This window comes from Lissotriton helveticus, chromosome 5_1 (assembly GCF_964261635.1).
Source record: "Lissotriton helveticus chromosome 5_1, aLisHel1.1, whole genome shotgun sequence".
Taxonomy (NCBI): domain Eukaryota; kingdom Metazoa; phylum Chordata; class Amphibia; order Caudata; family Salamandridae; genus Lissotriton; species Lissotriton helveticus.
The window spans coordinates 1165493878-1165521289 of record NC_136065.1 but is presented as its reverse complement, the minus strand read 5'-3'; the positions used below and the strand labels follow the sequence as shown (position 1 = coordinate 1165521289).

The following is a 27412-nucleotide window of genomic DNA, read 5'->3' as shown; positions in this document are numbered from 1 at the left end:
TCGAGTGCACCTTAGTGGTTTCTCCTCTTATATTTGACCTGTCACTTGTCAGGATTGTGCATGTGCATGCATTTGGTACACTATTACACCATGTTGACATGATGGGTGGTGTGGTATGTCCGTCTGTGTTTTATTATTGGCCCATAGCTCCCACTTTGTGTCCATGATTGTTTTGGGATGATGCTCTTCTTGTCTGTGTTGGGGTATGGTGTCTGTGCATTGGTCCAGAGTGATGATGTTGTGTACTCCTGTTCTGTATGGGCTCCAATTGTCTTTCCACTGTTTGGCTGGCCATATGTGGGCTTGTTGTACTTGTGTGTATGTTGCTTGTGAGGTTAGTGTTTGGCTATTGTATTTGTGCAGGCATTGGTTCAGGCATCCCTGAGTGTGTGTGTGATGTTTGTGGATGCACCCCAGGGAGTGTGATTGTTTGTCAGTGTATTCACAGGACATTATTTGCACCATTCTGTGTGTTTGACGCTAGTGTTGAGTGCTGCAAGTGTGAGGTGGGTGGAGGAGGGGTATGTGTGAAGGGTCCAAGTTGTGTTTGACAGTCATGGAGTGTGTCAATGGGCCCTGTGTGTTGTGCTGATGACATACACAAGTCACATAAGTAGATACAGATGTGTGGTTGATCACTGTTTGACTTTAGACACTTCCTATCATCCCTGTGCCTATGCATGGCCTGCCTTGCTGTCTCCATGAGTTGTTGCACAGAGGTCACTGTCGTTTAATTGTACTCACTGTGACAGCCATGTGTGATTTGTTGGCCAAAGGGTGTTGTGATATGTTCCTTCTCTTGCATGTGATGTACACATGCTTTGTGGCCAACTCCTTGTCTTCCCATCACTGTCCACCTCACTTTTGGCTATCCCATTTGTTATTCTCCATTGCTACTGGCATCTGGTATGTGTATGTGGCTGTGTGTCATTGTGGGGTGTGTCTGGGTGACTTGACAGGCAGTGTGTACAGTTAGGTAATTGTTCATATTCAGTGTGAGTGTTCATTTTGTGATTGGACTCAGTTTGCTTGACATGAGTGGAGTGTGGGTGTGGAGAGCAGGGTTGCCCTGGCTCTAAGCTTCTGTGCTGTGTGTTCCTCTTTAGCCCCACCTGCTGAGACTGGCTCCCTGGTTGCTTGGTGGGTGTGGTGCTGGGTCTGGGTTCACCTGGCTGGTTAGTTGTGCAGGGGGAGCACAGATGGGGCACACAGCATGTCTCCTAATGGGTGTGAGGCGCCTAGGGTGTGAAGGGTGTGGTTGTGGCCCTGTGAGTCTTTGTGGACTGCCCATGCCTGGCGCTGGCCCTGCCTACTACATTGTGAGCATGTTTTCCCTCTTCTTCACCGCTGCAGTGACGTGACCGGGAGATAGTTGTGATTTTGCGGTTAACGGGTGACCTGGATGCAGAGGGGTGATTTAGTGTCAGGTAGGATGTGGGTGGGTACACTTGTGGATGTGTTTCTGTCCCCATGAGAGTGTCTGGTGTGTACAGGAACCGTATATAAGGCCAGGAGTTGTGTGTTGTGGTTGTGTACGGAATGTTGTCATTGCGTACCTGCGGCATTGTCGGCAATGGTGCATTACTTGCTGGTAGTGTATTGGGTACAGCACCGGAAAGGCGTGTAACGCTGGATCCATTGCGGTCGGGACCGGGTGGTGGAGACCGGGAGTCTGGTTTGGCTCTCCGCTGTCGTGCTTCCGCCGTCTCTGGTTGGGTGGTTTCTCTGCTGCGGTGTGACTGGCTGTTTGGGGCATCCTGATTTGTACAGCAGTCGGGACGTCATTCCGCATGGCGGTGGGTCTCTATTGGCTCCCACCGCCGCGATGGCGGGAGCATTTTCATGGCCGTTCACGTCGCACTGCGGCGGACGGGAAATGGGCTATCTTTGCCCATTGTAATGTGGCGGCCGTGAGGACCGCTGCTCGTGTGCGGAAAATGCCATTTTCGGTCAGCATCGCGGAGTTGCCTCTGCCCGCCATCGTTATGGGCCCCTTTGTGTCTCAATTCATGGTTAGAACTATCAGTCGACAGCACCAGGCTGTCACATTTGAAGCCTGCTGAATTGTCCCTCTGATTGTGTCAGACAAGTCTGGCTCTCCACTTGATCCAGCATCCCCCTCCATCCTGGAGCGAGGAGCGGAAGTGGTGCAGCCTGTGCTTTGAGTTACTTAACAGCTCTTTCACTTCAGGCCAGGTTCCACTGAAAGCACGCTATGGTAGTTCCCTCCTCAAAAAACCTCTGCTTGACCCGACTAAGCCCACAAATGATTGGTCTATCTCACTGCTCCCTTTCTCTTCTAAGGTTACAGAAAAGTATGTCAACCAGCAGCTTTCTGCCTTTATTGAGGCTAAGGACTTACTTGAGAGGATGCAGTCGGGCTTTCACCCCTCCTATGGCATGGAGTCCGCCCTGTTGCTTACCTCAGAATCCATCCGCCAAATCCTTGACAAGGAAGATACTGCAGCACTGTTTATATTGGACCTCAGTGCAGCTTTCAACACTGTGTCTCAATCTTCCATTTGTGGAGTTGCAGTTTCACCTACAAAGCCTTGAGGTGGGTTCCCTCTTTCCTGCAGTAACACACCTCTCAGGTGTTTCAAAAACCTTTCTGCTGTCAGTTTTTTCTGCTGCATCTGGGGGTGCCTCAGGGCTCCTCTCTTAGCCAAACCCTATTCAACTTATATATGCACCCCCCTGGCCAAGATCATCGAATGACACATCTTTAACATCATAACGTATGCTGATGATACTCAGCTGATCTTCACCCTGTCACAGAATTCGGTTCGCACAGCTGCCTCACTGAGGAATTGTCTCTCGGAGGTCGCCCAGTGGATGTATTTCAACTATTTTAAACTGAATGCAGATAAAACGGAGGCCCTCATTCTAGGCAAACAACTCTCAATCCGGTCCTCTGCATGGTGGCCAGACTGTCTCTGCCCTTTACCTCCCCATAAGCCTAAGGTTAGGAACCTAGGCATCTGGTTTGATGATACAGCCAGATCATGGCCCTGGCAGGGATATGTTTCTGGATTTTAAAATCCCTCAAAAAAATCTTCTGTTTCCTGCCTGAATCTTCCAAAAAAGCAGTATTCCAGGCACTGGCTACATCCAGTCTGGACCACTTCAATGTTCTGTATTTGGTGTATCACAATCAGGCCTGATGAGACTTCAGCGTGTGCAGAATTTTGCAGCCGTCTTCTGTTGTACATTCCTAGATGGGCCCCCATGGGGCGCGCGCTTTCTAAGCTGCATTGGTTGCCTCTGAAGAACAGGCTCTCATTCAAAGCCCTGTGCTATTGTTACAGGGCTTTTACATACAAGGTTCCTCGCTATCTGCATCCCTTTATCAAACCGCACTCTCCTGCAGAGCCTCAGATCCTCGAGGGCCATGGTGGCTTGTATCCCCACTGTAAAGAGTATGCATCAAGAGTAGCTCCTTTAGCTATTTAGCATCTAAGCTCTTGAAACTCTCTACCTCTTCGAATAAGACAGGTCAAGATTAAATCACTTTTTCGTAAACATTTTAAAAGTTGGTTATTCAGTTCGGCTGATTCTACTTCTTATTTCCGCTGTGTACCTGGCCATTGGGAGCTGGACCTTCAGCGCTAGGACACTTCGTTTGAAGTAGCTATGCACCATACAAATTACACTATTAGCTCTTAAACTTTGAGCTGTCACTGCTCTTATAGTCTGCACTGGCATCACTCTCGAGCTTTTGAGTTGTGGGAAGCCAAGAAACCACAGAGAGGTTGAAGACCAAAGCTCCCCTTCCTTTCCTCCGTACTCAATGACGTGACACAGTATGATTGACTTTCTACCTGCCGGTGTTGGACTGCCAGTCGATAAGTGGTGGAAGACAGCACCTGTGTGAGACAGACAGCCACAAGGAGCGCCCACAGGCATAAGGTGCTGCTGCTGGTGGTGGTGCTGAATACCAGGGCATCCTAATCTTAATTCTACCTCCTGGCACTTTCCTCCACCAACGTACATTTCTAGACACTACAGGAGTCTTTTTCATACCTGGTTCCTTTTATTTCATTTATGTTCCGTCTTCTTTCTCCTTTTTCTGCTCAGTATAAATATGAAAAATAAGCCCCGGTCCCCAAAAATGAGTTCTGTGGTCATCAGCTGCACAATTATGCACTTTCTGTCAATCCTCAGGCATCCACCTAGCCTTGTAATAGCCATAAATGCGATGCATTAACTTTCACAGATTGTGGAAGTAACACCTGACAGTGACATAGATAAGGTGCAGGTAATATTAGGCAAGCATATTCATGGCGTTTCACAGGCTGCCTTTTGTGTGCATGTTGGTGTGGCCTTGAACTCTGTTGGCGGAGTGCCCATCTTGTAGATTGTATGATATATGCCCATTCTTGAACAAGGTGGCCTGAACTCCAAGTGCTGGAGTAGAGTGAAAGACAATGCACAATGTTCACTCCTCCAGACATGAAGCATAGTGCAGAAGGTGAATTATGTGAAGGTAAGCCCAAAACCACTTTAAAAACCAATTTTGAATGAGGGGAGGAGGAGAGAATAAAGGCTTCTCTACACACTGAAGAAGTCAGGTGAAGAAACACACAGAAGTGAAAAGTGTGCCTGTAACTTTATGCATCATTCAAGACTGATTCTTAGATGCTCTGCGATCACTTAAGCTGTGCATCTCTAGGATCAAGCCCAGCTTGACAGGCTAACTTATAAGGTTGGCAAGTGCAGGATGGGCCCAATTCAAAAGAGAAGGCGGAGACAGAAGTGGGGAAGAAGCAGAATGAAAGAGAACAGAGAACCCTGCACTAAAGAAGAGTACGTACACAATTATAGATGTCAGGGGTGGCTGCATCAGTGGAGGATGAGACTTTTTTTGTGTCATGGTGGATGTCCACATTGTTGACTTAAATGTTGAGGAAACCCTTCTTTGTATCAAACAGTGCCAATGAAAGGTGCACCGTGACTAATTAAAAGAGTAAGGATGTTGGAGGCCAGGCCTTCATATTCAAAATAGTGGATTAAAAGGAAAGAGGAAGAGAATGCTGTGAGCAGCCAAGGATCAGGCACCTTCAAGTACAGTGAGAAACACAGAAACCACATTTTCCTACTTAGCCTTGGAAACAACCAGGTGAGGGAGGTTGAAGGGCATCAAAATAGTTTTGCGAAGAAAGGTGTCCAAGTGTGACAATTCTGCCTAGCCAAGCTGATGGTGTTCTGGAGGGAAAATGAGCCTCTGAGATGGTTGAAGGTTTGTTGAAGTATAATAGCGGAGGGAGTGAGACGAAGAGGGTACTTGATGGATGAAGAGGGTACTTGATGGATTCTATCAAATAAAATGGGTTACATATTCGAATCAGGAACTACATGTGCCATGAGATGTTTGGTAGATGGGTAGGACCACCTGCATAACCCAGTGCATTGTCAGTAAATTGCAAACAATCTTCCCCTATCATTTCACTCAGTGTATGTTATAATGTGAATTGTTTTTCTTCTATAAGTATAAGCAGAAAATACAATAAAGATAAATTAAAAATATAAAGCAACATTTCCTAACTGACTACTTGCGATTTAGTTTGCTTATTAGTTTCTTCGGTGGGTGCTTACTTTAGTATGTGTGACTAGCAGACGGAGCTAATACTGTGTATGTTTCTTAGACCTTGCATGTACCTGGCTACTGCTAAACACAAATAACATAAACATCAAACATTGTTAGCTCATTTTTATGGTTGAAAGCAGCATGGTTTATTTGTGACATTAATGGTAAGACGTGTGCTACGGCTATTAACATGATTGATAAAAGGAACTAAAGATTCTCATGAAACATTATTTCATACACGTATTGTGTTATTTAATTGAGCTTTCATCTTGAGTGTTGACTATTATTCTGTTGTATGCAGGTGGGCATGATTATCATATTTTTTGTTTTTTGTTTAAGATGGCTGACAATGGATTGGGAGCTAATTGGTCGTTATTGATTATCATGATGGGTAACAAATGTTTCTGGTGATGGAAGCCAATAATTATTAAACTTAATGATACCAAGGTTTGCAGTAGATGCCTATAATACTGGATTGTAGATCACAAACATTTCGGATAGGTAGGATTTGGCAGATGCTAAATAAAAGAAAAGCCTGCAGCAAGCCAATGTCATGAATATCAAGACTATCCGCTAACTGGTGCAAGTGCCAACAAGAAAAGGAGGCTGAATACGTCAGAAGCATGAGTAAATGGATGTGGTAAAACAAAATGGAATTTTTATTATACGCAGCATAAATCAACATGAATCACTGAAAAAGGTAAAACTAGTTCACTAAAAACCACAGACACTTGAGTCCAGATACAACATTCTTGTATCCGGACCAGGCACAAGCCACAGATTCAGTTCAACAATGCGAACTTCCTGAGTATCGTGGGGGTATATAACTGTTTATCAAACGGCCACACCATTTCAAATTACAAGAACTTACTTGTCATACAAGGCCACTGTCTGACTGCTAACATTAAATGGAAGCCAAATGTAATTACTCTTTAAGGTCACCTTTGTTCACTGAAGTGTACAATGACATACAATTACAGCCTGGTCTTGTGCATAAATGACTATTCACAAACAGCAGAAATCTTTAGAATCCTCACTATTATACATACAATTGTAAAGTATTTTCTTTCTTGAGGATTGACAAAACAAGGTCCTCAGATATTACATAACTCGTCGGTCAGAGCTAAACATACAGCTGCAAATACATTCATAGAAATTAATGGGTTGTGGAGCTTCTCCATATTTAGAAACATTGGCACCCAACTTGTCAAAAAAGTATAATCAGAAACATTTGTCCTCTTGACTCAATGAATTAGGCATTCATTTTCTTTACATCAAGAGTTTCTGAATTATTTGATGCCAACAGTGGGCTTTCTGGGGTAATGACATACCAACAATTAAGACTAGACATTTAGCTGAAGCCGTTGCACATGGTTTAGAAAAGAGGTAAGATTAGTCCTAATAACTGTCCTTAAATGTGCTGCAATCATTAATGTAAACTCATAGGTTGTAAAACTGAAGTTTTACAAAATGCCATGCCTTTAAAATGCAGGAAAGAGAACAGAATTGGACAATCGATAATCCAACAAGGGTTGTCAAAGCCAATATGTTTCATTTTTGGGACCTACTGGCTTTGCCAATGATGTTTAGTGATGCAGTAACATAACATGCATTTGTGAAGCACAGGTTTACTCAAGGGCATCTTAGCGCTGAATAACAAATGACCAATGGTCTTCACTTTTATCAACCTCAGAAGGACGAAAGGCTGAGTGGACCCGCCTCGATTTGAACCTGTGACCACGAGTTCGAAAATAGGCCCCTACAGTGGATGTATTAGTTCACTAAGCCACCAGATCCGACGTTATAATGAACAGCATCCCCAATGCTTGCAGCATGGCTAAAGAGGTGAAAAAGTCCTATGATGTGACTGGCTGTGTTATTTTGCAGGATTGAGCACCATGCATGCGCACGCCCAACAAAATTGTGTGGGTGATTTTTAATTTTTTCATTTATCGATCAGAGTTGAATTAGTACATTTAAAAAAAGAACAAAAGCATGTTTATTAACCCCTACCGCGCTACCGCGTTTTCCCGCTGTGCGCTGGAAAAAAAAATGGCTTGTTTATGACAAAGCCAGCTCGTCTTTCGCGCAGCGCAGGTAACGCTGATGACGAGCTGGCTTTGTCATCAGCGCTGAAGGGGTTAAAAGCAAATCGGGAAAGCAACATGGAGGAGTCAGGGGACAAAGCAACACAGAGGGAGCGTTGGGGGGGCAACACAGAGGAAAGGGGGAAGCAAAAGAAAGGAGGGAAGAGAAGTGGATGAGGGAGACAGCTGATAAAAACACATGCACACTTGTGTTGCACTTAACCAAAAAGATAAAGCAATGCCTGAAAAGTGAGCAGTCGAAGGACATAGGTGATATGGTCAAACTCCAGAGGAGAGACGAACAGAAGAAAGAAAGCCCACACAAGTTGACAAATAAAAAAAGCAAATGGCAGTAAAGCCAGCCAATGGTATGCAATGGGTGTGCTCTAAGTGCACTGTAAGCTGACTTTTCTTAAACAGCTTACATGTCTGGCAGGAAAGACCTGCTCCATATTGAATTCATGTTTTGAAGTAAAGTTCATTAGTCAGCATCGATGTAATACAAGGCACTTGCTTATTTCTTTTTAAATCAGGGTCTGCGTGTTCAGACTCAAACTCAGCGGCAACCATGAAGTTGACTCTGGTCAGGATCTGAAGGATCTCCAGTTGTCTCCCATGTTCTGTGATGACTTTGCAAAGAGATTGAATGAACCAAGATCCACGTTCTCCGTTCCTCCCAGCATAGTAACCTATAAAGAAACACATTCTCAATATAGGTAAGTTACTTAATCTGTTTTCCATTTCCTCATATAATAAATATGTTGTGACTATGTGCTCCCAAGCAGTTAAGGAACTATCTGTCCTGGACAAGTTGACTTTTTAGTCATCAAACAATATGCATACCATGCAGACAGTAGAATTTCACGTTTTCTCCAGGGTGATTATATGACACTTTTATTAAATAATCTTTCTCAGCATGTGACATGAATTCTGAAAGGGTTAATCATCTTGTTGAAACAAAAGTCAACACTCATAAAGGCATAAGATTAGTACTGAATGTTCATATATCACACAGTGTGGACTGAAGTGTCTCTTTATCGTTGTAATCCTCTTTATCGATACCAGATAGAATACAAGATTCGGCTGATTTTGCTGAGATTTGAACATTATCTGCAACTACTTTTCAAAGGTAGCATTCATTTATTAATTCATAAAAGGTAAACAGTTATATGACTCCTCAGCTGGATTTATCAAATTGACTTAGGGTGTGGTTCTACAACACAGTGGCAAATAACTTAGGAGCTGATTACGATTAAAATGACGGTTAGACCGCCACTGAGAGCCTGTCGGTGGCGGTCTTACCGCCATTGTTTGCATGTTTTCCGCCCGCCATATTATAATGGCAGGCGGAAGGATGATGGTTGGAAGGCCCGAACGCCATGCATCCGACGGGCTTCTTGAGCCTGCCGGTGCAGTGGAGGCCTCATATTTCCTACAATGGTTTCGGTGACTACCAGGCACCACCATAGGGATTACGATGTCCTGTTCTACCCGCCTGTTCATGGCGATTAACCCGGCATGAACCTGCAGGTGGAAAGGGACTTTGGGAGCCGATAGCGGGCCCCCTTCTTTTCAGGCCCTAGGCTGTGGGCACTGGAGGGCACCCATGGTGCCCCCATACATATCCCTGCACCTTGTGGCAGGCACCTCATGGTGCCTGCCGGTAGGGCAGAGATATGTAAAGTGACCCTTTTTTGCATTGCTGTGGGTGGTGCTGCCAGTAGCACCCGCTGCAATGCAAAATATAGGCATGACGGTTGCACCGTAATCCCTACTATGGGACCATCGACAGCCTGTCAGGAGGTCCCGATTTCCGATAGGGTGGTGGCCGGATATAAGTCCGCCCGCCATCGTAAACAGTCCCTTAATGTTAGAACTGTCTTTGATTTTAGGGATTTGAGACATCTATTAGTAAAAGTATTTGTATTTGTAGCATTTATAAAGTGTATTAGACAAGTCAGGAATTAAGGGCTATGAAAGAGGGAGAACTGGAGAGTATAACTCAACTCCGCAACCATAGAAAAAAGACCACCTTCACAAAAGAGGGATTAATCTACAAAAAGCCATGTTTTCACCTGCTTTCAAAACCACTGGTGCAAGCTAAGGCACCAGATATGCACCGGAAGTGCATTCCAGAGCCAGGCAGCTGCGAGAGTAAAGGCTTGTTCCCCCCCCTAACTTTCTTACACCAAGGAACCATTACCATCTACTGATCAGACGTATGCAGTGGTCTCTTCGGGACATACCAATTCAGGGTAGATCTGAGATAACTCGATCCTTGAGAGTGGAGGGTTTTATGTGTCAAGTAGGGTGCTTTAAGGCACACCCACTTCTTTACTAGCAGCCAATGAAGAGACATCAGTCCTTCCCTAACTCAGGAGAACTTGGGTATGCCCAAAACCAAGTATGCATCAGCAATTGTTATCATTTGAAGCTTATTTAAATCACTTTGGTTGTTATTTAAATAAAGGGCATTACAGTAATCTAAACGGGAGGTGATGAGAGCAATTACCGCCAACACCTTCAAATCTTTTGGACGAAAAGGTAATATTTTCTTCAGAATGCCAATACTCCAGAAGCAAGAACTCACTGTTCTAATAATCTGGGTGTCGAATGGCATGGTGTTATTAAAAATCACACCTATATTTTTAGCCACATTCACAGGTGTATGGAGAGTTCCACCTGTTTCTGGTCATCAACGGTTGGTCTAGATGGAGCTATCAGCTCCAAAAACCAAGATCTAATTTTCCCCCCATTCATTTTCAGCCAGTTTTCCCTCATCCAATTGCTGATCTCCTGAATACAAGCTCTAAACCTGTCCACCACCTTGTCCCAGTCATCAGATATAGACATGATGATCTGATAATCGTCTGCATAGGAAGCTACCTGGAACCCAAAAGAGCATACCAGTTTTGGTAAAGGGGCAACATACAAGTTAAATAAAGTGGGGCTCAAGGATGACCTCTGAGGAGCATCACAGGGAAGCTGAAAGGCAGGAGCACTAAACTCTATTCCAAAGGAAAGACACCAACAGTCTAAGAGCCACCCACTTCAGGCCTACCTGCCGCAGCCTCTGCACCAATAGTAATAGAGATATGGTGACAAAGGCTGCTGACAGGTTAAGCAAAACCAGGATTGCTGCTCCTCCCTGATAAACTTGTTGCCGAATAATATCGGAGGTTGCTACAACCGCAGATTCTGTGCTATTATTTTTCCTGAATTCATTTTGGGAAGGGTCTAGAAGTTCTTGATCAAGTAAGTACTTCCTGGTTTAATGCTTGTCCAAGATCTTAGCAGGAGCAGGTAATAATAAAATAGGGTGCAACTTTTTAAAATCACACAAGTCTCCCTCTGGCTTTTTCTTTAAGGGAACGACAATCACCTTCTTCCAACCCTGTGGTTCACCCCTGAGTCCAGGACACCACCGTAGATCTTCTCCAATGCCTCTGCCAGATGATCAGGGAGAAGCAGCATTACCCTGGGGGGACAAAGGTCATTCGGAGAGCCCAATGTAATGCTGTCTGCCAAGATATTCATTTTAGGTGACGTCAACTGGGAGAATCTGGCTACACCATTGAAGTCAGAAGACTCAGTGGCTCCACCTTCCTCTGTAAGAGGCCACACTATATTAGAGTCGACAGTGCTAATGGTGATCGGAGGAAAATCAGCATAGATCTTTGTGATATTCTTCTTGAAGAATTCTGCTACTTCATTGCAAAAGAGCTGAGAACTTTCCAGAATAGAGTGAGCGTGATCTATCCGGTAAGAGGGACTTCTGTAGAAACGTCCAGGCATGCTTTGTCTTTCCACATTTATGCCCATGCCCAGTCCATAACGCATCATTGAGCACTCATATTGATCAAGTGAGTATCTGTAACTGCAGCATCTCAGCATATAGTGTAGCCTGGTCAAACAAGTGCAAGCATAATGCAGCAATGTGAACCTTAAATACAGTTTAAACTGTACATTTTAAACTGTATAATCTGTTGGGATTTGCATGAAACTGTATTCTTGGCAGTATGTCACCTAGTCATGTGACTGGAAACGAGGCAGCTGATGTAACAGTGCTATAAAAGCTGTAACTTTACCACTGAATGAATATTTATTTGTGAAAGTAGCAAACAACATACTGTCAAGAGATCTCCACTAAAACCACGATGTGCCACAGTTGGATTATCTGTAAATATATTGCTCATTGAGGCTGTACACAAAATTGTCAAAGGATTTAAACTCCTGCTGTCTTTGGTACACCAAAAGCCACTACTTGGAAACCAGCCAAACTGTAGGTGGAACTGATGGGAATGTTCACTGGAATGTGGTACTGGAGCGCCCAGTGAGGGTTTGTAAGGCATAGCTGTAGGCAGACAGCACAATGCCTGGTGATCTGAGATGTCTAAACGTTGGCAGGTGCCACTTCTTTCAACAGACTCCATATTCAATTGTCTCCAGACGAAGGGGTATAATCTGTGCCCAGCAGAAAAGAAAGAGTGGTACAATTTCTTACAGGTTGTATCTTCTTAGTATATATCCAACAGGATCCTTTCTGGGTAAACACTTGCAGAATGAACACATCAATTCCTGAGTCCAGTCACTTAGGGCGCCATTAGGATGGAGGGTGAATCGCCCCTGCCGGGCCGGCGGTAACCACCGCCGGCCCGGCGGGGCGATCCGCCCGCCATCCTTGCTGCAAAGACCCCCGCCATATAACCATGGCCGGGGGGGTCCTCGGTGGACGGAAAGACCGTCTGCCGCTTTTCCGCCCAGTCGACAAGTCGACCGGGCAGAAAAGGGATCAATATGGTGGCGGTGTCTGTTAGACACCACCAGCCAAATTAAGATGTGGGCGGTAATATGCCTTTCCGTGGCAGCATTGCCGCCACGGAAAGGCATGTGGTGATTTCTTGCGGGGGCCTGTTGCGGGCCCCCAGGGACTCTGGGGGGTGGGGGGTGCACATAGGGGGGGTACCTATGGTACCCCCCTACATTTCAATGTACACCATGGCAGGCACCGCACGGTGCCTGTCACATTGTGCATTGAAAAGCACAACATGCATTTTTAGCATTGCGGCGGGCGGTGCTTTCAGCACCGCCCACCGCAATGTTAAAAAATGCAGCATGCACCCACCAGTGTGGCGGGCGCATCCTAATGGGATGTGCGGGACCGCAGCTAGCATTGCGGCCGGTCCCATTTCCCACTGGTATGGCGGGCGGACATACTAATGTGCCCCTATGTATTCAAATGCAATCAATTAATTCATACAGGGGTCTTGTCAGTATATTTTCCTCTTGGTACTTTATTCGATGTCTGGTAGATAGAGTATCTTCTATTCTTCAGCAACAGAACAGATAGCCACAGATTGTGCCAAACGTGTTTCGTCCAGGATTAACCTAGGACTTCCTCAGGGCTCCAATTCTGATATATAAAGCATAAGAAATGAGCTCAATGGCTAACTTCAAGAACCTTCATCAATAAAAACGGCATCAAATCGGAGTAGAATCAAGCGAATAGTCAAGGACCATCATCAGTCGATAGCAGCAATAATATTAAAACCAAGTATAATCCTAAAAGTTCATATAATCCAAATGGGAATATTCCGTCACGATTTCTGGTGCCAGAAATCGTGACGGAATACTTCCAGTGGCTATCTGTTCTGTTGCTGAAGAATAAAAGATTCTCTATGTACCAAACATCGAATAAAGTACCAAGAGGAAAATATACTGACAAGACCCCTGCGTGGATTCATTGATTGCATTTGAATACTAGTTGACTGGAGCTCGGGAATTGATGTGTTTGTTCTAATTGAGTGGACTATATAAACAGAACCCTACTGGTTGGTAGGCTCTTCTGGTGATATCTGAGGCTTTCACATCTGATGTTCGCCTGAAGGATACTAGGCACAGTAAAACAGTGAGTTTGTAAGATAATTGCTTTAGGGAAAGTCCAGAGTTCTCACCCCAGTTTGTAATCACTTGAAGGACATCCCTAACATCCCATAGGGCAGTGTATTTAGCAGATGGTGGGTTTAAAAAATGCAAACTTCTCATTTCCTTTTTAGTTAGTATGTTTGACCCACGGAGGTGCTGTCTACAAGGCAATGGCCTGCTATAATGGCCGATCTGTAGATATTAACTGTACGATAGGCCAGACCCGATGAGAAAATTTCAGATAGTTAATTACGTGTACTAGATCATCTGAAACAGGATTGTAGTTCTGCCGAAGACATCAACAAACTAATTTCTGCCAAGCCAGTCTACATGCTTTTCTTGTGCCAGGTGCCCATAACTCGGATATGAGTCTGAAAGCATTTGCCGAAAGTCCTGGCATCTGCCACTGTCTCCTTAAATCCACAGGCCATCAATGATAAAAGGCTGGTGGCATTATCCTTGAGGACCTGTAATTATTTCCTCGAATATAGGTATAAGGGTTGGTAGGTCTATGCTCATTTCCATCAGGATTGGGAACCATGCCCGAGACCTCCAGGGGGGAGTTATTACTACTGTTACCTCCCTGTTCCTGTGAACTTGTTTTAGTAGCCTTGGTAGCATGACAAATGGAGAGAAAGCATAAGGTGTTAGTCCTCGCCAATTCTGAAGATAGGTATCCACCCCCAAGGCCTGAGGGTCCGGCCTCAATGGTAATTGAGTGCTCAGCTTGTCTACAAAGAGATGTACCAGAAAGGGTCCCCATATCATCTGAATGGTCAAGAAGATTTCCCTATCTAGCCTCCAGTTGATGGAATCTCTGAAACTCCTGGAAAACCATTCTGCATCCCCGTTGTTCAGACCGGGGATATGTTCGGCAATCACTGAGATGCCCTTGTTGAGTCCCAGTGGGAAAGCAAGATATTGGCCGCTTGAACCAGCCGTAGGCGGCCCCCAACAAGGTGGCAGCAAGAACTATGTCTGGAGCCTAGAGCTTGATTATGATTAAACCCCTGCAGTACAGAAGAATAGCAGAACCCATCTGGGGCCTACCTTGGATTCAATCCATAGCGCGACAGACTGAATCAGTGATTGCACTGTGCAGCCGGCTGTAAAAGGAGCTCTCCCTGGCTACAGGACGCCGGTTATCGGGCAGAACTGCATCTGCCATGGGGACTAAATCAGCAGCAAGGGGTAGAGGTGCAATCCAACAGACTGCCCACCAGACAGCCCAACAGACGCAAGCCGTGGACGTAACCTCTGGACTAGCCGGGATGGCTCAATCGGGACGCCGTCAGAAGATGACCCAGACAGAAACAAACCAAGAGGGGAAGGGGAGGAGCGTGGTCGTGGAGCCCCAGCAACAGCGGACCGGTGCCTCAGTGCTCGTGCTGCTCTGAGGCTCCGGGAGCGGATCCAGACCACAGCAAGTATGGAGTAGGACTGGGCCTCAGCTCAGGTAGCCAGTCAAAGCAGTATGCAGGCCGGCAATATCATAGTGGGCATCGGGGGCATTGGAGGCAGCGGGGGGACGAGATATTGGGTGAGCTAGCTGAACATATGCCAGCAGTGACTGGGGGAGAACACTGGGTACTCAAAGGCAGTGTGTGGAGGGAAAAGGAGACCAAACCCTGGGGCCAGTAGCCGATAACATGGGAATGAATACTGAGGAGATGTATAGTGTGGGCTTCTCAGGGCTATCCTCCCAGCTACAGATACAGAGACAGGAAGTCTCACAAGATGCCCATACTCTAAGTAAAGGCAATCCAATCCCACAAGTTATGGCCAAGGATGGGAACAAGGGCCACAATAGAGTACACGCTGGTCTGACAGGGGAGCCTGTGTCAGCTTCTCTCTATTCGGATCTGCGGCAGAAGCAAAAATACTACAGGGTAAGAAAACGGGAGCATGAAGTGAACCAGAGAAGGAATCTGAGGCTAATGATTCATTTTTTCCCTATTGGATGCCACTTGGTCAGATGTGGGATCGGGCTCATGGTCCAATACAGATTCAAGTGAGACAGAGAGTCTACCAGGTACCGGCAGAGTGGATTCGACAGCTACCACATGGAGGTTTCTTCTTGGGCTGAGGAATACCCACCGCTGTCCTGTTTGAAACAGAGAGGGATCAGATTCATGAATATTCGCGCTAGGGCAAGGAATTAAGGGGAATAAATTAGGAGGGAAAAAAAGAAAAAAAGAGAGAAGGGGATTAAATGTTCACTTAACATAAGCTATTATTGTCTTGAGATTACTGATGGGGTACAGAGACAGATAGGCACACACACACACGAATAAGCCACCAGTTGGAAGGGGCACCACCTTTCATCCTCCACAGACAGACACAGGTCTATTTTTCTTCCATATTGGGGGTGCTAGGATGAGTGGGGGGATGGGGTGGGGGGCTGGGGGAGACTCCCTTGTTGAGGCAGTAGGCCCAGAAGTTCTTGGCTAGGTCCGAAAGTCCTTTGGAGAGGGGTCCCCCATTTTGTTCACGTATCTGACTGCAGATACATCGTCCATGCAAAGCATGACTGAAGATTTCATTAGGTCCCTGGTAAAGCTGTAAATTGCAAATGAGCCTGCCAATAGTTCCTGGCAGTTGGTATGTAACTCCTTCTTCTGTTCAGTCCAACATCCCCCTATTGATTAGTCACCACATATTTCATCCCATCCCTCTAAGCATGAGTCAGACTCTATTATTATCGCTGGTTCCTCCTCAAAAATGGCTCTGCCGTTCCATGACTCTGCATTCCTCAACCACCAGAGTAGTTCATTCCTCGAGTCCAAGTCCAGGGACATTGTCTGGGAATAGGATTGATTCGATCTCAATGCTTTGGCCTTAAGTCTCTGCAGGGCTCTGTAGTGCAGGGGGCCTGTATATATGGCCTGGATCGTTGAGGACAAGAGGCCCAGTATCCTTGCTAATATTCTCAGAGGGAATCCCTTTTTCTTTTGTGTTTTGTTTAACTCTTTCCGAACTTTTCTAAATTTTTCCCTCTATTTATGATGAAAACCAGGAACTGAGTGTCTTGGCTTGGAGTTATGGATGATTTTGTCATGTATATGACAAACCCTAGATGTTCTAACAGTTTCATTGTGAGATCTGTGTGTTGAGATGACACTTCTCTGGATTGGGCCATAATTAGAATGTCGTCTAAGTACAATATCAGTCTTATACCTCTTGCTCTTAGCCAGCCGGCCACTGGGCGTAAGACCTTGGTGTAATACAAGGGGGCTGAGAAAAGACCGGAGGGGAGGCTGCAAAACTATCAATGTTTGCCTTTCCATGTGAATTGGAGAAATATCTGTTGTGGGGGCCAGATAGGGATAGTAACGTATGCATCTTTCAGGTCTAGACAAGTTCACCAATCTCCTTTCCTCAAAATGTCCCTGAGAAGGTGGATTCCCTCAGTTTTGAAGTGGTGTTAAACCACCCATTTGTTCAAATCTTTTATGTTTATAATAGGTCTCATCCCTTTGGCTTTCTTCTCCACTAGTAAAACATTCCCTCTCGTATTGCCCCTTGGTGTATAAGTCTTTTACCTCCTTTGCCACTAGGGCTGAATCCTGTTGTGAGAAGTATATCTTTTGAGGGTAATCTTTTTTGTATTGGTAAATCTATGAACTCTATCTTGTACCCTTTGACTGTATCCAGAACTCAGGGATCCTGGCTCATCAGATTCCAGTTCCCACAGAATTGGGCTAGACTGTCTCCCACCTTTATAGGGGTATTTGAAGGGTCTTTCATAAGTCTTACCTGATGAAAAGCCTCTTTGTCTCCACTCTGCTTTTGAGGGTAGAAGGATGAGTGGCCCGTAAATCCTGCCTGAGTGGAACTTGCACCTCGTCCCTTGTAGGGTTTTGATGAGCTCTGGCCACAGCTGGGGAACAGAACCCGTGTTGTCCCGGCCCTGCCAAAAACCCTGTAGGGGAAGACTCTATTTATATCCTTTTGTGATTTCTGTATAGATTAAATACTCCCACATACTTAGCCATTTCTTTGATAAATTCCTCCCCAAAGAGAAGGCCTTGGGAGGCTGCTCCCTCTTCCTTGGTAGCTAGTTCCACTAATTTGGGGTCGACCTTCAATAGAACACTCTTCCTTCTCTCAATGGAGAGTGCAGTGTTGACATTGACAAGTAGGCAAATGGCCCTTTGCGCCCACTGGCGCAGCTCTCTCAGGTCAATGGGGGTTTCCTCAAGATAGGCTCTTTCAGCTAATTCAAACATCTTTGTTAGTGGGCCCATAATATCTAAGAGTCAGTCTCGGCAAGACTTCAGGCCCCACTCAAGACCTTTCCTTAGGTTTCACACGATCTTGGTGATCAACGCCACTACTTTGTTGTCTAGGTCTGGGGTTGAGGTCACCTTGTCTGGGAGGGATGGTCGAGGGCACCTCTTTTGGGATTTCTTTACAGAGCCAGAAGGAAAGATATTCGCCCACAAGCTGGGAAAGGAACACTCAGTGGAGAGAGGGTGTTTGATGGGGAGCGGGTCAAACATTCACTCACCAAAGGGGTCCACTAACCCCATTTTTGACCCCGAGGCCTTAGATGCCTCACCAGATGTATCCACGTTCCTTATCTCTCCCTCTTCCTCAGAGTCAAACTCGGAGGAGTAGGAGAGATTGATTTCATCCTCCAGACCATCGTCACTATTGATGGGTGTGGGTAGTACTGGGTCTTTCTCTTGTCCATCTGCTGTGCCCAAGGCACTGTCCCTGTCACCACCACAGCGTGAAGTCAGTGGGTTAGAAGTCTTGGCTTTTTTAGCACCCTTAGTAAGGTTAACAGGTCTCTTCCTTTGGCTTTAATCAATCTCTATGGCCTCCTCGGGGTCCAGTAGCTAGCCAAACATTTTGGATAGGACCTCCAATTTTTTGTTAATGGTGCCATCAAGCGACCCTATTACCCTATCTAGAGCTTTATTAATAAGACCCTCCAATATATCTTCAATGGAGCTAGATGCGGGTTCAGAGGACATAATTATTAATACAGTTTGAAACAGATAACTGGTGATGAAAAGGCAGCTGTCCTAGCAGTCAGTCAGGTTCCAACTGTCAAAACAATTAAAGTATCCTAGTTTAATAAAACGGCTGCTCTAACAATTGTAGTAACTTAGCCCAGTTTGATAAAATGGCTGGCAGGGGTTGCTAAGGGCTTTTCCTTAGATTTGGGCCTGCTGTTGGAGTCCTTTATCTATTTTTCTGGCCTGTGCAAAGTGTGACCTTTGCCCTTCTTCTATCGCCTCTATTTCTTTTTAAATAACTGTAATAGTTTAACCGGTAGCCCTAGTCAAAGGTTAGCCGGCGGTGGAAGGAGGATGGTTACCCACCGCACTGGTATGAAGGGGTGAGTCACCTTTGTTTTGTTTACTTTATCTTTAATTTAACAATCAGTTAGTAATTTAAAACTAAACAGTGTGAGTTCTTCCGTGAGCCGGTCTCTCAATCCGGTTCACAGGCGTATGTTGCTTGTTTCCCGCTGTCATGGTAACCCGCGCGGCCTCAAAGGAGCTCCTGCTCAAGCCGTCGGGTTGCCATAGGAACGGGATGATGCCAGGTACGGAGACATTGCTTAGCACAGGGTCAGGCTTGAAAGATGCTGATCTTGTGTAATGAATGCTTTCCTCACCCTTAAAGGGCTGAGAAAAGCACAAAAAAGATTTGGGTGGAGGCGAAGAGCATCCACCCGACTCCAACTGGAACACAAAATTGAATAGCTCCTTGAAGGGAGTGATTAGAAATACGGAGTGGAGACAGGAAGTCTCCACTCGGATTGAATACAAATAAGCATTAACAGAGGGAAAACGGAGGGGGGGGGGCTCCTATCATAAAATAAGGGACACACATTGTTGACATAGGGAGCACCAACCTAAGAAAAAAGCTAAATAAAAAAGTAAAGTAAACATTATACGCTGTACAGGGTGTACTGGCAAGTAATACACAGTACACAGTCACAGCTAGTTGTGAGGAGGGGTGGGGATCCGATCAGCAGTTAGTCAATGCTCAAACAGGCATACAACATAGGAAGTATAAAAGGTGCACTTATTTTGTGAGCAGCAGCAACAAAAAAGGGAGAAGACTACGAGTGGAAGGACTATATAAATTGTTGGAATGCTTTTGAAGTTCTAAGTCTCTTCAATTGTTGCTACTCGGAGCTGCACAATAAAGGAGATTTGTGTAATGTTAGCCTCCATGTCATCCAAAGTTGTGCCTTCCTCTGAAAAGGTGAAAGCATCCCTTGATGCACTGCTGTACGATCCTACTGGGGATTACCCAGCGTTCCTCAAAAGTTTCACACAAAAGTTTGTCTGTTCATATTCTTTATTTTTTTCTTATAATTCTCTCTTTTACTCTTTGTTTGAACATTCTGAATGTACATATGTATTCATTAGATCAGTCCAATGCATTTCGGTCGCTATGACCTTCATCTGGGACCATATGAGCTGAAACAAGGCATAACAGTACTGTGTATCAGTAATAAAATCATAACATGACATAACAATTCAAAAACATTCCTGCATGTTCATAAATACTCGTCAAACAAAATACACACGTTGTGATCAACTCTAATAACACCCAAATGTAAGCATGCTCTGTGCTGCATAGTTACAAGAAAAACGCCATTGTGGCACTCACTTATTCTTCTCTTCGTACTATTTGTTATACAATCAGAACGCTATCTGAAGAAAAACACAATCATTAATGAAAACCGCTATAGCTAGGGGCTTCACCCCTTCTACCATATCAGCCTGTTCGCATACGAAAGTTACTCACTTCATACACGTGAAAAACACGTCTTCTTATGCTGAACACTCTCCCGCAGTAAAGGTACCGGCATTAGCGCGATGCCGGTCCTCTTGCTGGACCTTTAACAAAACAACTTGTGTAGCCTTCAGTGTTCATCGTTCTCATTGGTCGAGCTCCCGATCACGTGGTCGGGGCTACAGCCAATGGGAGCGACCTAGTCTTCCCTGATGGTCTTCGAACATGCTCGTAAAAATGTGTGTAACAGAATGAAGCTGTCAATAAAGTATCATGCTAACAGCAAAGTGCAAAAAAGACTCTCATGGAAACCAAGTGTCGTTTCTAAATAAAGTGCTTATTAAAGGTACAAACATGGGAAAATGAAATGTAAAATAAGTAACTCTGTAATAGCATAGACGCTACTGTGTGTTATTGTAGTAAATGACTCGTCCACCCTACCCTGTAGGAAAAGCAAAATGCGCTTATATACCCAACCCTATAGGACAGGCAAAACGCGCTTCTGTGCAATAATTCGCAATATTTACAGGTAACATGTGAATTCAACGCGATCATTGAGCCCAAAAGGCTTATGTGAGTTCAACATATACATCCAACTGTTTTCACGTTGAAGAAGGAATCTGTTATTATCTCGTCCTTCACTTTTATCAATCACTTCCAAGACTGTGAACTGTAGTTGAGACACGTTGTGTTTCTCTTCCTTAAAATGAGCTGCTACTGCTGACTTGATGTTACCTGTCCTGATGTTAGACTTGTGCTCATTTAGTCTTGTTTTTATCTTGCGGGTGGTTTTCCCTACGTACACCTTCCCGCAAGGACACTTTAACATATAGATGACATTCGCCGTGTCACAGGTCGCATTCACACGGAGCTTGATGTAGTGTCCTTTCATAGGATGTGTTATTGCGCTGCCTCTAATGATGTTGTTGCAGTGCCCACATTGAAGGCAAGGTCTAGTGCCTCGGTAGGTCTCTGTTTTCGGTTTCATTTGTTTTAACAGTTCTCCAAGGTTTTTACCTCTAGTGAAGGCGAAAATGGGCTGCTGTTCAAAACTTTTATCAAAATCACTTTCAGCTCGTAGAATGTTCCAATGTGTTCGTATAATTCGCTTGTATTTGTGGCTCATCGTTGAGTATTTAGACACTATGGTCATTCTCTCTTGCTTAGCTTTGACGCGAGTCTTTAAAAGTTCTGCTCTGGGGATGCTTTGAACTTTGTCAATGGATTTGTTGATCAGGGCCACTGGATATCCTCTCTTACGGAATCTTTCGCCCATGGTTTCTAGTGTGCTTTTTACTTTGTCAGTCTCAGAGGTGATCCGTTTTGCCCTCATCATCTGAGATGTTGGTAAGTGAGTTTTCAGTGAATCCTGGTGAAAGCTTTGAAAGTGGACAGTGTTGTTTCTGTCAGTGGCCACAAATACAAGCGAATTATACGAACACATTGGAACATTCTACGAGCTGAAAGTGATTTTGATAAAAGTTTTGAACAGCAGCCCATTTTCGCCTTCACTAGAGGTAAAAACCTTGGAGAACTGTTAAAACAAATGAAACCGAAAACAGAGACCTACCGAGGCACTAGACCTTGCCTTCAATGTGGGCACTGCAACAACATCATTAGAGGCAGCGCAATAACACATCCTATGAAAGGACACCACATCAAGCTCCGTGTGAATGCGACCTGTGACACGGCGAATGTCATCTATATGTTAAAGTGTCCTTGCGGGAAGGTGTACGTAGGGAAAACCACCCGCAAGATAAAAACAAGACTAAATGAGCACAAGTCTAACATCAGGACAGGTAACATCAAGTCAGCAGTAGCAGCTCATTTTAAGGAAGAGAAACACAACGTGTCTCAACTACAGTTCACAGTCTTGGAAGTGATTGATAAAAGTGAAGGACGAGATAATAACAGATTCCTTCTTCAACGTGAAAACAGTTGGATGTATATGTTGAACTCACATAAGCCTTTTGGGCTCAATGATCGCGTTGAATTCACATGTTACCTGTAAATATTGCGAATTATTGCACACAAGCGCGTTTTGCCTGTCCTATAGGGTTGGGTATATAAGCGCATTTTGCTTTTCCTACAGGGTAGGGTGGACGAGTCATTTACTACAATAACACACAGTAGCGTCTATGCTATTACAGAGTTACTTATTTTACATTTCATTTTCCCATGTTTGTACCTTTAATAAGCACTTTATTTAGAAACGACACTTGGTTTCCATGAGAGTCTTTTTTGCACTTTGCTGTTAGCATGATACTTTATTGACAGCTTCATTCTGTTACACACATTTTTACGAGCATGTTCGAAGACCATCAGGGAAGACTAGGTCGCTACCATTGGCTGTAGCCCCGACCACGTGATCGGGAGCTCGACCAATGAGAACGATGAACACTGAAGGCTACACAAGTTGTTTTGTTAAAGGTCCAGCAAGAGGACCGGCATCGCGCTAATGCCGGTACCTTTACTGCGGGAGAGTGTTCAGCATAAGAAGACGTGTTTTTCACGTGTATGAAGTGAGTAACTTTCGTATGCGAACAGGCTGATATGGTAGAAGGGGTGAAGCCCCTAGCTATAGCGGTTTTCATTAATGATTGTGTTTTTCTTCAGATAGCGTTCTGATTGTATAACAAATAGTACGAAGAGAAGAATAAGTGAGTGCCACAATGGCGTTTTTCTTGTTACTATGCAGCACAGAGCATGCTCACATTTGGGTGTTATCACAGTTGATCACAACGTGTGTATTTTGTTTGACGAGTATTTATGAACATGCAGGAATGTTTTTGAATTGTTATGTCATGTTATGATTTTATTACTGATACACAGTACTGTTATGCCTTGTTTTCAGCTCATATGGTCCCAGATGAAGGTCATAGCGACCGAAATGCATTGGACTGATCTAATGAATACATATGTACATTCAGAATGTTCAAACAAAGAGTAAAAGAGAGAATTATAAGAAAAAAATAAAGAATATGAACAGACAAACTTTTGTGTGAAACTTTTGAGGAACGCTGGGTAATCCCCAGTAGGATCGTACAGCAGTGCATCAAGGGATGCTTTCACCTTTTCAGAGGAAGGCACAACTTTGGATTATATAGGGCACCGAGGCAAGAGGTGCCGCTTTGATTGCACGCTCAGTTTACAAGAGGTACTATTGAACAGAGATAAGCCTTATCCATAAGCAAAGCAGTGCGCTCAGAGCCCCTACCTATTACAGCCTCCATGTCATGCCATACAATTAAACTATAAACAACTTTAACCAATAATATTAAACAATTAAATCAACAATATAAAAGGAAAACTAATTTAAAAAACTAAATACGTCAAAAACGACAACCACTGCCTGAGGAGGAAACTCTACCGAATTCTTTCACCAGACCATTAGAGAACAAATATATACATCTCAATAAATACCTAACCAAGTAAATAAAATGATATTTAAACTAAAACATCATCATCATAAAATAAAATATGTTAAATAGCAAATAAATAATGAAACACTCTCCAATTTCTATCTCTTTCCATAGTCTTCCTAAAAGAAATAATTACACTCTGAAAAAGTGATAAACTGCCAGAAAATAACAACGTTCACAAACCAGCAAAAATATATAAGAAAGTAAGCATACATAAATTAATAGAAAACTATTCACTCACCCAAAAAGTGAGTAAAAATAACCCTAACAACCTCATACTCTACAAACTACCAACAAATTACCATTTAAAATCAAAATTAATTTTTTTGTCATCAAACAGAAAAGTAAGCATCTGCTCCACATTAGATCACCCCCAACAGAAAAGCTGCAAAAAAACATGTGAAACATCCAAACAGAACATACATGTAAGTATACAAAATAGAAGTAGGTGCACACTTTTACATGTAGATAACAAACATACTAACTTTAAAATATTATATATATTTATACTATTACACTACTTTCAGATATGACAGAGGCTGCTAAGTTGATCACTTCATAGAAAGGAAAGTAGTTACTAAGGGTCTTATTACCAGTATGGTGGACTTGGGACCACTGTACTCACGGTGGCGGACTGGTGAGTCCATCGACGGTGTTATGAGTGAAGTGGTCCTGCCATCAGATTGCTGCCTCTGCCAGGATCAAGAATCGTGCTGCAGCGGCTGTCTGCAAATGGCCTTAATTTGCTGGTGGTGCACATGCCGGCACAGCCGAGCATATTACAACCTGCGTATCCAACGCCCTTTTCATAGGGGGGCCCCACCATGAAAAGAAAGGGTGGTTGATATGCAGATAAGGGGGCCCTAACGGGGCTACGGCCACATTTTGGGCCTGGGGGTTCATGTGGGGGGGTGGTGAAGGACTGGACTTTTAAGAACCAGCGGTGCCAGGGAACAACACCTGAAACCTTCGTAGGATACCTGTTCGGCGCACAATTGACAGAGACACGGGACACTTCCTTCGGCGTCAAAGATCAGCGTTTATTACTGCAGGGATGCAAAAGTCATGGGAAGTACAACAGAGTGTAGGTTCCAAGAGTCTGCTTCAAATTGCAAATGTGGATCGCTCCTTTTATACACATTTTCAGCATTTCAATAACGTAACGAACAAAAGGTTACAACTCAGTTCCCACAATAAACTTAAAAGGGCTTCATTCATGATGTCGGAAACCCGGAACATAATCATAGTAACATTTGTCGGTTCCCAACTGTAAAAGCACATTATCCTGCTGCTATGCACATTCCACTCTAGTTGTAAAAGGGCGAGAGTAAGAGACAGGAACAGGTGCAAGGAAGTCAGACAACAGAAGAAGGAGTGTGGAGGAAATATCGGAAGCGCAATCCCAGGATCAAAGGATTCGAGCCGAGCGCATGCGAAGCTGAAACAATAGGCCAACGTGGGAAGATTACCCAGCTGCGGAGCCATCTGTCTCTGCCGTGTCATCCCCCAGTCTTGGGAATCACAGGATCATGAGGCGGACATTTGCCTGTTTGCTGACTACGTGAGGGCAAGAAACAAAATGGATGCCGTATCTAAAATGGAACCCGAGGGTTCAAATGAAGAACCTGTAAATAAGACGAACCCTTCTAAGTAGCGTAGCGAAAATGCGTACACCTATTAATCTCGTCATTTACGGTTCATAGATACCACACTCGCTAGCATCGTAACGGTTCTCATTGGTCCTCAGACGCTCCTTTTGCCCTCATGTAGGCAAGCACTAGTCGGAATCATAATCAATGTCGATATTCATCAAATCATTCAAGTGTTGCTGGAACATCATCTTATTCATCAATGTCTCGCCGGTAACAGATGGCCTTCTTATACACATTGTAGCACAAAGGCCACATAAGGCAGGACCACACTGCACACAAAGACAACACGTGAACAGAAACGTCACAACAACCCCTATAATCATCAGAATTTTCCAACCCCAAGTTGACATCAGACCCCAACACCATCCTAGAAGCGTCCAATCTCCCTCGTCCACGTGTATGGACTCTGAGATTTTATGCAACTTCGAGATGGCTTGGTAAACCATTGGAGCGTTATCAGGTATGAAAATGCAGCAGCTCGAATGGATGACCTTACACACACCACCTCTGTCTGCTAGTACTACGTCTAGAACCATACGGTTCTGTAGCATCATAAGCCTATCCGCTTGAGGCTCTGCTGTCAGATTACCAAGGGCGCTTGCAGTTATGTTAGCAGTTGCTTCCACTACACGAGTTAACTGTCTCAGATTCCTGCTATTGACCATAGGGCCCCAAAACGGTAGGAAACCCTTAAAGAAATCTCCTGCTTCTTGACCGGCAGTATCTTCTTTACTAATGACACCTCTCACAACTCTAGTTTTGTGATAATCTGAGGCAACAGTGAAAGTCGGAGGCAAAAGATTCGCGATATAGCAGGTACCCGAGAAGTCATGAGGTAACCACGTATATGCGCGATCATAACATACAAAATAGGTACCCTTGGCAGTCAGAAAGACAGGGGAAGAGAGCATTGGTAAAACGTAAGTATCTACACAAGCACTCTTCCCAAGCTGAGCTCTCGGATTGCGACCAAGACCTTGCAGACAGAAATGACCGAGATGAGGTACGATCCAGATTGGAGATGAGCTTTTAAACTGCCTACTATTCACTGATGTACTATACTCGACCTCACTCAGATCCTTATAAGCTCGCACCTCTTCCTCTGGGATAAGTGTTGCGTCAAAAATATCTCTATTTAAATCTGCAATTGCTATTGCCAAAGACTTGTGGTACGGGCCAGGACCAAGGTCTGCAGAGCGAGGCTCTCGATGGGGGTAGGAATCTAGTGCACTACGGAACATGGTCTGGAATGCTCGAGCTGACCCCTGGGGGCTATAAGGAAGGACAAAATACAGAATGCCCTTATCCATGGTATGTGGCATTAACCCACATACCCAACAATTGGTAGTGTTCATCACCAACTGATGCTGATGTAGAAGTTGAACAAAAGAATTGTTCATAAATTCCGCACGTCTGACCTGTTCATGTTGGGGCAGAAGATGAAAGGAATGTGGAGACATAGTGGAAACAGATTTTAAATCATGAGGAGGAGTAGGTAAAGTAGAAGGCAGCAATGATTGAAAACCAAAATATACTCCACCCACCAGCAGCATAGAAACAGTTAGGAACAACATAAAAACTTGTAACAAAAAACATTTTTTCCGAAATGTCTTGTGCAATTTGGATCTTTGCGCCACCATTTTATCAATTTCCAACAGCTTAGAAGACTCCATCTTCTAAAAACCGTCCGTGACGTTCTTGACGCACTTCGTTCTGAGTAGCGATTATCAATCCCCAGGAATTCCCAGAAATCGACAAAAGTAATCAACCTAGTGTCAGATACCTGCTAAACAGGAGGAAGTACCCGCACGGCCTTACGGTTAACCCAGATGAAAAGGTTTTTAATCAAGAGTTCATTGAATTCAATATACGCCTCCTAGCTGTAAGGAAAAGGTACACAATATATATATATATATATATATATATATATATATATATATATATATATATATATATATATATATATATATATAT

At 44.3% G+C, this 27412-nt stretch overlaps 1 protein-coding gene across 3 annotated transcripts in view; it reads right to left on the bottom strand.

Annotated features, from left to right (window-relative positions):
• Positions 1-6223: 6223 nt before the first annotated feature.
• The window catches only part of LOC144755184 (caspase-7-like), a 236097-nt gene continuing 214908 nt past the window's right edge, over positions 6224-27412 (bottom strand). The window contains exons 7-8 of one of the 3 annotated variants that reach the window (XM_078643842.1): positions 7737-8363; positions 6224-7596 (exon numbers count right to left, since the gene is read on the bottom strand). In XM_078643842.1, the coding sequence (XP_078499968.1) occupies positions 8134-8363 (230 nt within the window). In that variant the 3' untranslated portion in view covers positions 6224-7596; positions 7737-8133. Of the gene's footprint in view, positions 7597-7736; positions 8364-27412 lie in introns of those variants that run through there. The other 2 variants (XM_078643843.1, XM_078643844.1) reach the window with 2 other exon arrangements.